Genomic DNA, 16,085 nt, shown 5'->3' on the forward strand with positions numbered 1-16,085 from the left:
TTCTGGCTAAATTAAGAAATATTTCTATCTATGTTTAACATATCAGTGGAACACTTCAAATAGTTTATGAACATAAGAACGACCATACTGGGTTAGACCAAAGGTCCGTCTAGCCCAGTATCCTGTCTTCTGACAGTGGCCAGTGCCAGAGGGAATGAACAGAACAGGAAATCATCAAGTGATCCAATCCCTGTCACCCATTCCCAGCTTCTGGCAAACAGAAGCTAGGGACACCATCCCTGCCCATCCTGGCTAATAGCCATTGACAGACCTATCCTCCTTGAATTTATCTAGTTCTGGTGCATTTAGTTTATGGCGCATTCAGTACTTTATTCAAAATAATTACTTCAACAATCCCAGCATTTACTGAGAAAAATTTCAGTACTTTGCTTTTTCTAACCCAAAAACATGACCATCCCAAGAGCAGTTTTTAATTTATCTTAACATTTTGGTCCATTTAAAGCTAGAGGGCAAATTCAGTATTTACCTTTAAAAGGAAGTATTTTTTAGGAAATGGTGACGGTGTGTCCTGTAGGTACAGAACAAAGGCAGATATTGATTTAATTCTTTAATAGTGGAAAACAGAAATTATGAGAGTACAGACTTTTTAGGTAACCTGGCAGCAAAGTTAAATTCCTGCAGAAAGCTTAGTTTAAAAGCAAAACTATAGTATTAAATCATCCCATTGCTTTTAAAGTTAGATGTTGTATAGGACAGTAGTTCTCAACCAGGGGTCCAGGGCCCCATAGATGGCCTCGAGCAAGTTTCAGCAGGGCCTCGAAACAGGCCCAGCATTAGACTTGCTGGGGCCTAGGGCAGAAAGCCGAAGCCTCACCGCATAGGGCTGAAGCCCAGGTCCCTGAGGCCCACCACCCGGGGCTGAAGCCTGAACAGTGTAGCTTCATGGGGGCCCTGTGGCATGGGGCACCAGGCATTTGACCTGATTGCTACCCCCAACACAGGCCCTGGCTTTTATATGCAGAAAACCGGTTACTGTGGCACAGGTGGGCCATGGAGTTTTTATAGCATGTTGGGGGGGGGCCTCAAAAACAAAAAGGTTGAGAATCTCTGGTATAGGAGATAACTGCACACCTATTGAATTATTGATTGTTTTTGTAACATAGTGGCAAAGGATTAGTAATGTTTGTTAGTAGCAGATACTATGAAATAATGTAATATGCTAATTATTTTTCTTACAGTAGAGTTTGATATTGTGAATAAGTGTTGTGATGTATATCTTTCAGTTATAACTGAATTTTTTAAATCAAATTTTGCCAATATGTTGGGGCATTGGCTAGTCTAGTACTGTAGCCTAGATTCCTTTGAACAATTAGCTATAGTACTTTTAAGGCCTATCTACAGTGAAAAAAAATTGAGGAGTTAACCAAAGGTTTGGAGTTAAAATGCTTTAAACCCTTGTGTGGATACTCTCATTCAGAAGAAAATTGGCTATGCTTTGCTTCAATTTAATCCCCTGTGGAATGAGAGTATCCATGCAGTTGTTTAATGCATTTTAACGTGTCACCTTTAGCTGACTTGTCCTAATTTTCTTGAGTGTCTTGTGTGACAAAGCCATCAGGTTGTATATGGTATGACAGAAGCTATAAAGGGTTCAATTAAGTTGTACAGTATTTCTTTAAATTGTATTTATTACTCTGTGAAGTGCTATAGGAGCAGTGGTGGGAAAAGATTTACCCTTATATGCACTTCGTACTCTGTCAAATTACCTTGTGCATTTTAGAGGACCACCTCTAAACTAGTTCACTCTTCATGACTCATTTTTATTCTTGGTACCTCTGAGATGGCAAAGAATTGGAGCGAATTGTGGTGGTGTGTTTTTTGTGTACAAAATATATTTACAGAGGAGTTCTGTAATAACTAGGACTTAACAAAGTGAATGTTGGATAAACTAATACAAGTCTCTCCGTACGTAGCTGTGAATTCAGATATATACTTTTGGCTTCTTTCTTGCTGCTGAAATATATTTACATATTTGCTTTAGCCATAGGATTGTTGCTATTCAGTGGCCGACTGCTCTTGTTTCCACTTTATTGGAGATTGAATTAAGTTCATGTGTTAATATGCTAGACATCTTATTGAAATGGTGGGAAACGTTTTGTACCATTATACTGAATAACTTAGTGTCAAATATGATTTCTGTTTTGCCCTGGAATACTTGAGAGTTCAGTAAACTATAACTTTGTTACTGTTTAAGCAAAGCAAATTCAGAATTTTCAGATAACTCTCTTTTAAATTTACTATTTCTAAGTCCTCAAAAAAAGAACAAACCGAAAAGGTTGAAATTTGAAGGAAGCTAACCTTAATTTTTAAAAAAACAGTTAAATACTGAAAAACGTTAGGTGGTTCTTCGAATGCTTGCTCATGTCGGTTCCATTCTAGGTATGTGCGCACCCATTTGCACAGTTGTCGGAGACTTTTGCCTTCACGATATCCGTAATCGGCTGTGGTGCCCTCTGGAGTGCAGCGCTCATGATCCTTCTTACCACCCGCAAGTGGTCAGCGGTTTCCTTTCTTCACTTCATGTATTGCAACTGTAAATAGTTTTGTTTACTGTAGGTAGTTAGTAATTTAGGGTCCTGGCAAGGACTTTGCCCCAGACAGGGCATGCCCCAGTCTCTAGGTTTTAAGCCCTGCACTGACTGTAATAGGCCTGTTCCTGTTAGTGACCCCCATGGCAGCTGTCTGAAGTGCTTAGGGCAATCTCATGTAAAAGAAAAGTGTTGCATCTGTAAGAACTTTCATCCTAGGACACAGAGCGCAACATCCATTTGAGAGCCCTCCTCTTGGAGGCTACTCTCCAGCCGGCCTCGGAGCTGGCGCCGGGCTCTACCCAGCACTATTCCCCTTCACCAGCGCCCAAAAAGAATTCGAAAAAGTGGGACGCGGCACTGAGCAAGAAGGACCAAGGGGCAGCAGGAAAGGACCCTGTTCAGGCTGCCCGTCCACCCCAGGGCCACATGGGGACACATCCCCTAGGGGACCTCCTACCCCTCCCCAACTCCTCCACACCCCCCAAGGGATCCATCACCAACTCCAGGGAGCAGTAGGGGACCCAGACTTATGGCAGAGTCAATGCCTTCACAGTGCCTAGAGAGTAAAAGATTCTCGCAGCACAGCCAGCGCTGCGTGCTGCGATGGACCCGGCAAAGGCTCCCTACGAGGGCAAGCCATCTGTGAAATCTTCCCAGAAGGTGAGTGGACGCCGCTGGTCTCTGGAACCAAGGCAGAGCAATTTGTCACCCCACCCCTGGTTTCTGCATCAGCATAGGTCGCCTTAGTTCGCTGGCACTGTGCTCCTGGTCTCTGCCCTCTCGTCGAGATTCACCCAGAGGGAGGCATTGGTCACTGTATGATTGGCACTGGTCTTCCTCCCGCTGACCCTTTCCACAATGTCAATCGCCATCATCTAGATCATGGGAACATTCCCGAACACTGTGCTGTTCCCCCTGCTCCCGGCACCGATCCACCTTTTCAAAGGACTGTTCACCCACAGTGACAGTTAGCCTCCAGACTCGGGCGTTGATGGTCCCGCCGTGGTCACTGGAGGCGGGATCCCTCCAGCACGAAGAGGGAGTTCAGCCCCTCACCAAGACAGCACCATGGTGACTGGGCTCCTGAGGCTGCGTCCATCTCTGTGATGCCATCCTGGTAGCAGGCCAGTGGTTATGCCGATGCCCCTTTCACACCAGTCGTCAATCCCCGCTTCAGACAAGTATCAGACATCACCGGGCTCGGTACGCAAAGTGCAGATGGATGCCGTGGTGGGTGGAAGGGCCGGTGCCCACCATGAGACCCTCTTCCCCCATGGTGAATGATGCCCTAGGCCCTCTCCCAGTCCAGATGAGGCTGTGGTGGGACCCTCTCGTGCTAGCCCACCGGACGATTTTAAGAAGCACCAAGCCCTGCTCCAAAGGATGGCCATAACTTAGGCCTAGAGGTGGAATAGATGGTGGAGCAATCAGACACTTGGTTTAACGTACTTGTGATGGGTTGGGCCCCCCTTCTGGGGTACCACCTGTTGTGCTGGGGATCCACTGAGCCTGTCCATTCCACCAGCCTGGGCTCCCTCATCCTGCCCTGCTGCACGTACACATACAGGTATGGACATAGAATCTCGCAGTCTGCAATCCTAACTGTTGTTCTTTGAGATGTGTTGCTCATGTCTATTCCATTACCCGCCCTCCTATCCCTCTGTTGGAGTTGCCGGCAAGAAGGAACTGAGGGGGCATAGGGCCGGTGGTGCCTGATATACAAATGCATGAGCGCAGCACTCCAGAGGGCGCCACAGTCGACCCTATGGATACCGTTAAGGCAGAAGTCTCTGACAACTGTGCACGTGGCGTGCACACACCAAGAATGGAATGGACATGAGCAACGCATCTCAAAGAACAATAGTTATGAAAGGTAGGTAATAGTTTTTCATATTGCAAGAAATTTTTCTCCTCCAGAATATCTAATGATAGAGAATTTTTAATTGTTATTTCAATTTTTTTTAAGAACAGGAGCATGCAGCCAGCAAGAATTCTATGAACTATAGCTTTTTTGCTGCATCCCTAACTTAATCTGAAATAAAATTTTTCTGCATAGTGAAAGATGACAGCTAAATGTTAGCAGGAAAATAAATTAATGAATCAGCATTGATACTTTAAATCAGCTGTGTGTTGAATCATCAGTTTAAATGCAGGTTGCTATATTCTGTCTGCAGAAAATCTTCATTTTAGTTCACATAAGAGTGCCAAGTGCAGTAAGAAACTTCTCTGTTCCTTTGAGATTCCTGATTCATTACTGTACGTTATGTCTCAGCCACACAACATCCCACTGTGATCCCATTAATATTAAGTAACACTGAAAGTTCATTGGTCCTAAGTGTGTGCTTTAAAGAAGTTTTTACATAGGTGTGTATACAACATGAGTGCATATGTGTACACTCCAAATACTATTGTAAAGTCAACTTTTTATATGTAATTTCCATGTAAGAAACAGGGAGTTTGAAAACAAAAATAATGTTAGATGTACTAAAGGGTTTGGGCAAGTCTACCCGTTAATTATGATTATAGTTTTGTATTTCTTAAAGAACCCAAAAACCTTTTGGACGTGCTAGCTAGGGAAATTAATATATTTTTGTTGTTTAGTCTTACTTTGTAGCATCACTTCACATTAAAGTCAGCTAGTAATTTGATCTATGAAGGAAAAATCCTTCACTTCTCTGAAATAATCCAGTCATTCCTCCACCAGTATATGTGAAAAAGGCTGAATCTGTGACAGTCTGTTTTCTTCTTCTTTATAACTTCATTAGTGGAAAGCAACCTACTGTACATTGCTTCAATTCATTAGTTAACCTCCTACGTCCTTGCTTCATAAAAGTTTGTGTCGGTTCCCGAAAATGTCAACTGAATAACTCATTGATTGTTTCCTTCTCTTCTTGGATTACTAACACTAAATGCACTTGTAAAGACCTTATTAAGCTGTTCATGATTTTTTTGTTAAGCATTCATTGTGTCCAGTTAGCCAAAAGATCTGCTTCTTACTGCTGGAATTTCATTACATGTAAGAACATAAGAATGGCCACACTGCATCATACCAATGGTCCATCTAACCCAGTATCCTGTCTCCCAACAATGGCCAGTGCCCAGTGCTTTAAAGGGAACGAACAGAATAGGTAATAATCAAGTGATCCAGCCCCTGTTGTCCCAGCATCTGGCAGTTAGAGGCCTATGGACACCCGGCGCATGGGGTTGCATCCCTGACCATCTTGACTAATAACAATTGATGGACCTGGCCTTCACAACATCTCCTGGAAATGAGTTCCGCAAGTTGACTGTGCTTGTGTGAAGTACTTCTTTCTGTTTGTTTCAAACCTGCTGCCTGTTGCTTTCATTGTGTGACCCCCCTGGTTCTTGTGTTTTGTGAAGGGGGTAAAACACTTCACTTACTCCACAACATGATTTTGTAGACCTATATCATATTCTCCCCCCTTAGTCATCTTTTTTTTTTTCCAGTCTGAATAGTCCCAGTCTTTTAAACTCTCCTCGTATGGAAGCTGTTCCATATACCTATTTTTTTGCCCTTCTCTGTACCTTTTCCATTCCTAATGTATCTTTTTAAAGATGGGGGGACCAGAACTGTGTGCAGTATTACAAATGTGGGCATGCCATGAATTTATATAGTGGCATTAGGATATTTTCTGTATTATTACCTATCTCTTTCCCAAAGGTTCCTAACATTGTTAGCTTTTTTTGACTGCTGCTGTTTTGAGAGAACTAGCCACAAAGGCTCCAAGGTCCCTTTCTGAAAATCCAAGTACATTGTATTAACTGGATCACCCTTGTCCACATGTTTGTTGACCCCCTCAAAGCATTTTAATAGATTGGTGAGGCATGATTTTCCTTTACAAAAGCCGTGTTGACTCTTCCCCAACAAATCATGTTCTTCTGTGTGTCTGATGATTCTGTTCTTTACTATAGTTTCAGCTAGTTTGCCTGATACTGAAGTTAGGCTTACTGGGCTGTAATTACCAGGGTCACCTCTGGAGACTTTAAAAAAAAAAATGGTGTCACGTTAGCTATCCTCTTAGCTATCCTCTAGTCATTTTGTACAGAAGCTGGTTTAAGTGATAGATTACATACCACAGTTAGTAGTTTTGCAATGTCATAGTTGAGTTCCTTCAGAACTCTTGGGTGAATACCATCTGGTCCGTGTGACTTATTACAGTTTAGTTTATCCTAATACCTCCACAATTGGCACCTCAATCTGGGAGAGATCCTCCGATTTGTCACCTAAAAAGAATGGCTCAGGTATGGGAATCTCCCTCACATCTTCTGCAGTGAAGACCAATGCAGAGAGTTCATTTAGCCTCTCCACAACAATCTTGTCTTCCTTGAGTGCTTGTTTAGCACCTCGATTGTCCAATAGACACACTGATTGGTAGGCTTCCTGCTTGTTATGTACTTAAAAATATTTTTTGCTGTTAATTTTTGAATCTTTTGCTAGTTGATCTTCCAATTCTTTTTTGACCTGCCGAATTATACTTTCAGAATATTCTTCCAACCAACGTTGTTTTGCAGAGCTTCAAAATCTGCTCCTGTTTGCCCTAGTATTTTAGTACAGGCTCCAGTTCGAAGAGAATGCAGAGGAGAAAAGGTTCCCTCCCTTCTCTTTCTTCCCCATTTTTTCGCTATGATAACCACTAAAAAGAAAACTGGGATAAAAGATTGGATTCAAGAGTCTGAAATTTGGAAGGTCTGGAAAGAGTTCAGGGAGTAAAAATATTTTTTAAAGTTTATATAACTGATATAATAAGAATAAGTATTTTCTCAGTTGCAAGATGCTAATATTTCAAGGGGGGGAGCTATTAGCATGTTAGCTGTAGTGCCCAGACTTCTACAAATTCAAAAGCTTCTACATGAATTATTACCTTGTCTCCTTGGATCACAGAACCAGTTTTGCATTGATGTGTGTTTGAAGTGAGACATAATGAGCTATGATGCCACTAATGAATTGCTCAGGTATATAGACTGACTTCAATAATGAACTTTTTAGATAGGAGAATGCAGTGTTTCTTATTAAGGGTACTTAACTTTCTTAAGGGATTGCTTGCTAAGTATATTTCCCTGTCTTTCATAATTGTTTGTTGGGGTGTTGAACATAAAAATCTGTCAATGGTTTTGAGAGGCTTTTTTCCCTAAACTTAGAACATCTCAAATTAAAAATGTTATAAACTGTATAGTAAAATGAAAGAATAAGGCTGCCTGAAGATGTGCTGCCATTTGGAGGATCAGTATTCAGGACTAAACTTGATCTCTCATTCATTGTAGGGGGGCAATGGAAGTTTGGTGGAAATCTAGAGGAGTCAGTGCTTTAGCCTAATGTTATGATTATGTACATGATGATTATGCTTATTAAGTAGCTCATTAATTTGCTCCAGTGTCCTCTAATGTGTAAAATCTATGTAGAACATGGAGATTAAAACTTGAAAACTGTCTGATGTGAGTTTTAATAGTTGCGTAAGTGTTATTGTGAGGATTCACAGAGCTGCAATGTTTGAATATCTTACAAAGCTGTAGTAAACCCTAAGTCATTTAACCCTCTGTCAATCTTTTACAGCAATATAGCTCTAAAAAGTTCTCTTCATGTCTTAGTTCTGGTAATATTAGGCCATACCTAGCTGCATAGGTTAGAGGAAAACCAGCACCATCTAATCACAGATGTTTGTGCCGCCATTATATACTTTTATTTTGAATTAAGACTCTTCATAATGCAGAAATGGATTCATTTTGAAGAATTTTGATCTAAATTAAGGACAGGGATGAGATGTTGCCAGGGTATTAAATGCTTAGCTTGGACCATGTATCATATCTTATAGGAGTTTCATAAGTGGGGATATCTGGAAGACAGTGACCCATTTTTACTTATAGGGGAGTAGTTTGAGTTCATTTTAGCTATCCATCTCCACACCATATTTGATTTCAAATCTTACTTTAAGGTTTTGGTGAAAGTCTTTTCTTTAATGTTTTGCTGGAATTCATCAAGCTGCAACATGCATATCCATGTTTATGGGTACAGAGGTATCCTAATTTTCTAAAATAAATAAATGATTGTGCTGTTTTTTATGCAGATTATTCAGGAAAACCATTGGACTTCTTTATAAATGGAGTAGTGATATCAACCTGCAGTGGGTTAGATTTCTGTATATAGTTATTGAGTAGTATTTCCACCTAAAGGGTTTGATCCTCTGTGGTGCAGCCACTTTGTACCCTCAGCTCCAAGAGGTTCTGGCTGCATACTTTTGGTGTATCAAGCCCTGAGAGGATCCCTGCAGTGCAGAAGGCATCCTCCAGTAGCATAGAGCAATCATGAAAACTCCTATACTACTCGTCATCTCTGATGTTGGCATATTGAGCAGTGCCAGGTGACCCCTTATACTGTGCTGGTCCCTGGGGCCATTAGCAAGCCAGTATAACTTGGAGGACCAACCCAGCACAGAACTGCCCCAGGATCAGGAAAATGCAAACGTTAACTTTATATCATATCACTTCTCCTGCTCCACCAAGCTGTGATATGTAGAGTTTGGACAGATCCTAAAATCTGTCCTAATGTGCTCCTGCTTTGTTTTTATTTATTTATTTATTTTAAAGTATTTTATAGACATTAACTTCCTGGGACATATCAGTGCCATAAGTTGTTTTGGGACTGATGGGAAAACTGAGTCAGAGTACTTGTGGTTTGTGTAAGTCCACAGAAGAAGTCAGTACCAGCACAGGTATCCGAACTAAGGAGCTCTTGGCCTAGATGCAGACTTTTCCCATTAGGTAGGTCTTTATGATGACTTTAAAAAAAAAAAAAAGGGCTGTAAGGAGCCCACCAGTCTGAAATCTGGGCTGCTCCTCCTTGTTACATTGCTTCAGTTACCTTCAACCAATAGCTGGTTGCAACGCATTTGGCAACCATCAGAATCCCTCCTGCCTGTGATGTGCATTCTCAATCACAGTCTGCTAGTTCATGGTCAAATCAAAAATCTTGCTGGAAAGTTTGATTAGTGAGAGCTCCAGAGAGAGAGTCCATTCCCTGCCTCAAAACCATGCCAGAGCATCCTAGATAGTTCTAAAAATGACATGTTCCTTTGGAAGGTAAGGACCTTCTCCTGCTTCTGGAGCAAGTCCTACTCTCCTGAATTTGGTCTGGGGAAGATTCTCAAGAAAATAATCACAAAAGAGGCTATTCTAGTCTCAGAAGTAGCTATGTGCCTGCTCCCTTTCCACAAGTACAACAAGGAAATTGTTGGGGAATCCTTGAAAAAGTTGCATGCTTTCCCTGCTTTAGGTCAGTGTACTCTCTTTGTCAAATTCTCAAGAACAGGATCATTGCGATACCTGAAAGATGAAAATTTTTTCAGGAGGCCTTTGATCAAACTCTTGAGGGGCTTCAAGTGGGAAAGAACATTGTGCTGGAGCACAAGAAATCCTCCTTTGCTCATTAGTGTTGTTCAGGCCCTGCCGGGTTCTTTGTTAAATACTGCTATCAGGGATTCTGGAGACCCTGCCAGGCATGAGCACCTAAGAACAGGTCCAAGTTGGCATAAACCAGCCAGTAGAGAGTTTTTGATGCCATGGAAGCAAGCCTTCCTTTTTCCTCCTTTTTTCTGGGCACTAAGCTGTCTTTTTCTGCTGGCAAAGTAGAGCAGATCAAAAGCACTACCAAGTATTCTTTGATGTTTCACCAGGATGTTTTGTCTGCGTTCCCCCAGATTTTTCCTGTCTCCATATCTTATCAGTCAGAAAAGCAGGAAGAAGTGGGGCAGACTGTAATTTTCTGGCTTTCAAAGTTGTTTTGAGTGCTAGAGCGGGAATGCTTTGAGAAGGTCAACTCTGTTTGCTTTGCTAAAGAGATAAAGGAGATATGTCTAATTTGGTCCTGATATCCCAAAGGCTGAATTACTTTGTTGCCTACAGAAAATTAAAAGTAGACAAGTGATAGCAACAGTGGAACCTAGAAATTTACTTCTCTCCATCTAAAAGTTGCCTGCCTGCATATACTCATCATATAATTACATTAAAATATGTTGGGTTGAGCATTTTCAAACCTAATTTTATCCTTTGGCCTTGTTGGCTACCAGAATCTCACATCTTAACACTTTTCTCTGAAACAAGGCAGTTAACAAGGTAGTTATCTTAGCAGCTCAGATCAGGAAGTCAAATGGATTTAGCACATGCTGGGCATTGTCGTCATTCATAGATGTGGTCCCATGGGCTAGAAAATCCACTTGTTCCTTGATTCTGCTTCTTTTGGCTTTGCGGACCCTACTTGAGGAAAAGCTTCAGGCCAAAATCATACTAATTCTGGAAGTCCAGCACTTGTGTTGTGGAAGGACCACTACACATCTCTTCAGAGGGGTGTCTTTTCTCAAGTTCACTGTCAACATAGATGCAAGTCTAGCAGGTTGTTAGCTCTATGTTCTGTCTCAGCCCAAGGATCTTGATCCATCGGAGAGTCAGCCCTTGTCCTTTACTCTTCAAGCTGTAGACAGTGAGATTGGTCCTCCTGATCTTCAGGTCACATGTAACAAACCAGGGCTGATTGTTCAGGCAATACAATCCACTTGCAGGGTGACAGGTTAGCATGAAAATCACTTCAGAGATCTCAGGTGCTACAAAGGTTGTTCAGTATTCCAAAGGACTGGCTGAGCCATAAGTCTCATGTCCCAGGGAAATGGGAACTAAGCCAAAGAGATTCTTGCAAGTATTCAGATAAACTGACATCAAATCTGTTTGTAACTACCCAGAATGTCAAGCTTCTTGGTTTTTCAGTCTCTAGAAAGAGGAAGTGACGTGATGTACACCTTTGCTATCTCTTAGCAAAAGTCTTTAATTCCATGATTACATACTAGTTTTTTTCCCAGTAGGACCCCTGCTACATTCAGTGCACAGGATGGATGGTCTTCACTGATTGGGTAGCTGTTCAATATTTTATTTTATCCTCATTGTTCAATATGTGGCTCTGTGCCCTATTTAACACACACTTCCAAACTTTGTGCAGAATACAGAATTATTAGTTTCCTCCTGGGCCTTTATGTGATGTTCATCACTGTAACAATAAAGAGCTTTCACCCTATTACTATTATTATTATTATTTATTATTATACCCAGTTTACAGATGGGAAGTTGAAGCACAGATATTAAGGTCAAAGTCTTCCAAGTGTCCACTCATTTGGGGTGCCGGGTTTGAGATACCTAATTTTTTGAAGATTTGATTTTTTTTCAGAGTAGTCTGGTGTTTTATAACATAGACTTCAATTGTAGTTGAGTGTAACAACACATCTGCAATCCACAGATATCTCAAGTTAGGCTGCCAGAAAATGGGGAATACAGTGGCCACCTGTGACAAGTTTGGTTTAAGTGACTTGCTCAGCATCACACAGGAACTGTGTGGAAGAGGCAGGGATAAAATCCAGTTCTCCAGGATGGCATGCAGCTGCCTTAACCAGAAATTAAGGCACAAGTTTCTGCAGTCCCTGGCTTCGTTTTCTACACACCTTTCTTCTGCATTAAATGAAGCAGAGGCTCCTACAGACAATAGCCTTCTCATTCAATACATAACCATATTCATTCCCACTGCACACTCTACTCCGTGCACTGAATGAGGCAGGGTCCTATGGAAAATAATAGATAATTATTTAATTATAGACTGTGTGATAATGCATACACATAAGGGAAGCATATAAAAATTTCAGAGGCATCCTTATCGTTGCCATTTCCTAACTTTGAAGTGCTTGGTTTTGCAAAATTAACATACTGTAACATAGCTTTTTTAATATAATTTTTTAAAAAAGCAAACTGAAAAAACATGATCCCCACATGAACCATCCCCGTGGTTGGCAACATTAGATCCACAGTACAGACTCATTACTTGAAGGAGTGACTAAAAGCGGTCAGAGGTTGTCTGACTGGTATGTGGGCCAGTCACTAGGAGAAAAGAGACATTTTGTAAGTAGGCTTCACAAATATTTCCGAACACCAGAGCAATATTAGAACCTGGGAATCTTAGGTTTAGTTTTATGTTCTAGATGTCTGCGTACTCCAGTAGTTACTGAGCCACCTGTCCCTTTCACCTATAGCTCATATTCCCCCTTTCTGCAGCTTTTCTCTATGCTGCCTTTCCCCCCTCTTATCCTTATTCCCCTCTTCTTATGTCTCTGTCTGTAGTTTTTATACAGTGGTTAATTTCAGAGTTCTCAGGTTTTTGAGTTCATGTGCCAAGCTCAAGAAGCTTTGACTAAAGCTCAGATGGCTGCTTGTAGGAGAGTAGTCTGTGGTGCAACTAATTAGGAATGGAGCAAACCATAACAAGGTGATGAGGAACAGCAGCCCAGATTCTAGACTGATAGCTTTCTTTGGAGAAAGTCATTTGACTAAGTGAGACCAAAATCTCCCTTTTTCAAAATTGTACTCCACTTCCGAGACAGCTGCGTTCTTGGCCAATACAGTGAAAGTTAAAAAATTACAACATTTCCATATAAGATATTGATGCGTATAAGAGGAAAAACTGAAGGAAAAAGTTCAGGAATGTATTATTGAGGAAAAGTCATAATATTCTCCCTCACCCTTCACCCTTTAGTCATCTACATGGGATGCTTGATGTTTGTTGTCAGAAGCCCATATGCCATGGCAATAGGTGCTGTGGAAATAATACTCCTGGGGGAATTCTGCACTACTGCGTGTGTGCATAACTAATGAGCCACGCATATTTTTAATTATTTGTACAGAAAAAAGCTGCCGAAATGTTGCTACAATTCTGCCTTTTGCCCACCAGAGGGTACTGTGGCGCAAGCAGCAGCAGTTCCCAGCAGAAAATAATTTCTGCAGTTATACCTTTTGCCCACCAGAGAGTGTGGTGGCGATAGAACACAGCAGCAGCTCCCAGCCATCTAGGGAAGAGAAAGAGCCTGCCTTCTTTGCCATGCCTGTCAGGCCAGGTCAGGAGACAGGGGCTATGAGGAGACAGACACTGTGGAGTGCTGTGGGATCAGATAGGGGCTCATAAGGGCTAGTGGAGGAGGACTGACTGGGGCAGGGGCTGAATGGGAGTGGCGTCACAGGGCCCCGGGAGGGGGGAGGTACAGGGCCACATGGTGATGGGGGAGGGCGTGCAGAGCTACATAGGGACAGAGGGTGGCTGAAGGAGGCACAGAGACACATGGGGATGGGGGGGGTTACAAGGACACATAGGGACAGGGGAGTGGCTGGGTGGGGGCACAGAGATGGCGATGGGAGAGGAGGTACAGAGTCACATAGGGACGAGGGTGCAGGGCCACATGGGGATGGGGGAGTGGGTGTCTGAGTGGGGGTGGAGGGACATATGGACAGAGGATGCAGGAACACGTGGGGACAGGGGCAGATGTGCCTGACTGAATGGGAGAGGCTAGGGGTCAGCTAGGGTCTGCATGGGGGAAGTTCCCTAATAATCCCTTCCTGCTTCTCCCCCCAAGTTACAGACATACTTGCTGACAGGTATTTTGAATAAATGACCACAAATAATTAAAACTGTTGTGATTATATTTTACTTTGACAAATAAAATATTCAGAATTTTGCAGAATTTTAAAATATTGTGCGCAGAATTCTTAATTTTTTGGTGCCAAATTCCCCCAGGAGTAAAATTAAATAATTAATTCTTCAGATTTGTTCATATTCTTGCTTTGGTTGCTGTGTTTCCAGATCTGTCGTCAGTCATGCAAGGAAAGGTGCAAGAGCTATGTGGGTGCCCACGCAATAGAGTTCAGACTAAATCTGGCGGGCCTTAGGAACATCTGGTAAAATTCCTACACTGCATTGTTACCTTATCCAACAAGTCTACATCAGTTTCTGAAATCACATAATATCCCCAAAGTTGGATGATGACGTGTAAGCTATATGTGTTACTATTACATGTTGTGGATGAGCAGCATGAGCTAATCCCCATACATAATCCTATCATCTTCCCCAGGTGATCAAATCACAAGTCAGCTGAATCCCACTCCAGGAAAACATTAGGAAGGAAGGCTAAAGATGTGAGTGCATAGTCTACTAAAGAGTTGGATGTACAACTCGAAGCAAACTGAGTACCACTTGCCAGCCAACCAGACAACTCCTTTCAAGCACCTAGCAGTGAAAACTGATATGTTGGTTCCAGGGTAGAAGGGATGGATATGTTAGTGGGAGCTCCATCAGCATTAAGGGTTCTACAGAATGAGTTGTCAACCTTGGTTGTCATGCCTACCTCTCTTTCGTTATGGCCAGATGGGAAGGAGATTCTGCAATTCTTTTTTGTTGTAGCATGAAGTCAGAGTGTAGAAAATATCAAAAACCATTGCTCCAGAGGATGACAAGCAATTGGTACTGAGTAAAGGGGGAATTTCATGCTCAATGAAGAAAAACAAAACTTAGACACAGGAGTTCTGGGCTCACCTGAATACCCTTTTGCTCTGTTTTTGAGAACCAGAGGCGAAACTCTAACTAGCCCCATTCCAGACCTAAATTGCTAATCAGTAGAATGCCTGCCAACACACAGCCTTCAATGCAGGTCACCTGGTGAGGCCCTTCATTCACTGCACCCAGCTTGCTCATCCAGAAAGCCAAGAGGAAAAGATTTGTCTCTTACCTGCTTCTCTTGCCAGATGACCAGAACAGTTTCTTCCTTAATATCATCATGTTCTTGCTTTGTCTTAGCAATTGTATCAAAGAAAGCTGAGGATCTGGGGTGCTGCACTTTGGCTATGTCTACACTATGGACTTTACCACTCTCCAGCTGACATAGTGCTGTCCACACTGGTGCTTTTGTCGGTGAAACTTCTGTCAGTCAAGGGTTTATTTTTTCCACCCTGTCTAACAAAAGTTTTGCTGACAAAAGTGCAAGTGTAGACAAAGCCTCAGTCTGCCATTTTTAAGGAGTCAGTCTTGTAGATCACTTTTCCTGTAGCAGCCGGGAGAGTGAGTGCATGGAGTAAAGTTAGTAAATTGTATTAGAAGAATGATGGTCACGAGAGCATCTAAAATGGTAATATATTAATAACGCTAATCTGGATTTTTCAGTATGTTATGCAGTTTCAGAATCCTATATGTGCACTTGCATGACTTAAAATACTTTTGGTAATTGCAGGTTGTAAGCTCAACAAATGGAGAATTGAACACAGATGACCCAACTGCAGGCCGTTCGAATGCTCCTATCACAGCCCCTACAGAAGTAGAAGTAATGGATGAAACAAAGTATGTATTGTTTTATCTGTTAAGGTTTAAAAGCCAGTGTTTTGATCCACAGTACTGAGCTAATCACTATTTCATTTACCTAGTTACTTATTAAAAGAACCATGCACACTTGTACTAGGAAGTGGCAAAATACTTCAATATTTGTGAGCTTTAATTATGTGGGCTGCAAATAATTAAATAATAGAATATCTGTTATCCTTAATGTTGACTCCATTAGTTAAAGTTAACATAACACAAATTGTTCACTTTACAGTAGTGAAATCCATACTTGATTTTGACATGTTAGCTAACAGCTTGGTAAGAAATTTTACTGTCTTTTGAAATCACTA

At 41.8% G+C, this 16,085-nt stretch overlaps 1 protein-coding gene across 13 annotated transcripts in view; it reads left to right on the plus strand.

The window, feature by feature from the left end:
• The window catches only part of CSNK1G3 (casein kinase 1 gamma 3), a 163,531-nt gene that overhangs the window by 130,890 nt on the left and 16,556 nt on the right, over window positions 1–16,085 (plus strand). For all 13 annotated transcript variants that reach the window (XM_073344822.2, XM_073344818.2, XM_073344823.2 and 10 more), the window contains one exon: window positions 15,650–15,756. In XM_073344822.2, the coding sequence (XP_073200923.1) occupies window positions 15,650–15,756 (107 nt within the window). The remainder of the gene's footprint in view (window positions 1–15,649; window positions 15,757–16,085) is intronic.

Source organism: Lepidochelys kempii, chromosome 5, assembly GCF_965140285.1.
Source record: "Lepidochelys kempii isolate rLepKem1 chromosome 5, rLepKem1.hap1, whole genome shotgun sequence".
In the NCBI taxonomy this organism is placed as follows: Eukaryota; Metazoa; Chordata; order Testudines; family Cheloniidae; genus Lepidochelys; species Lepidochelys kempii.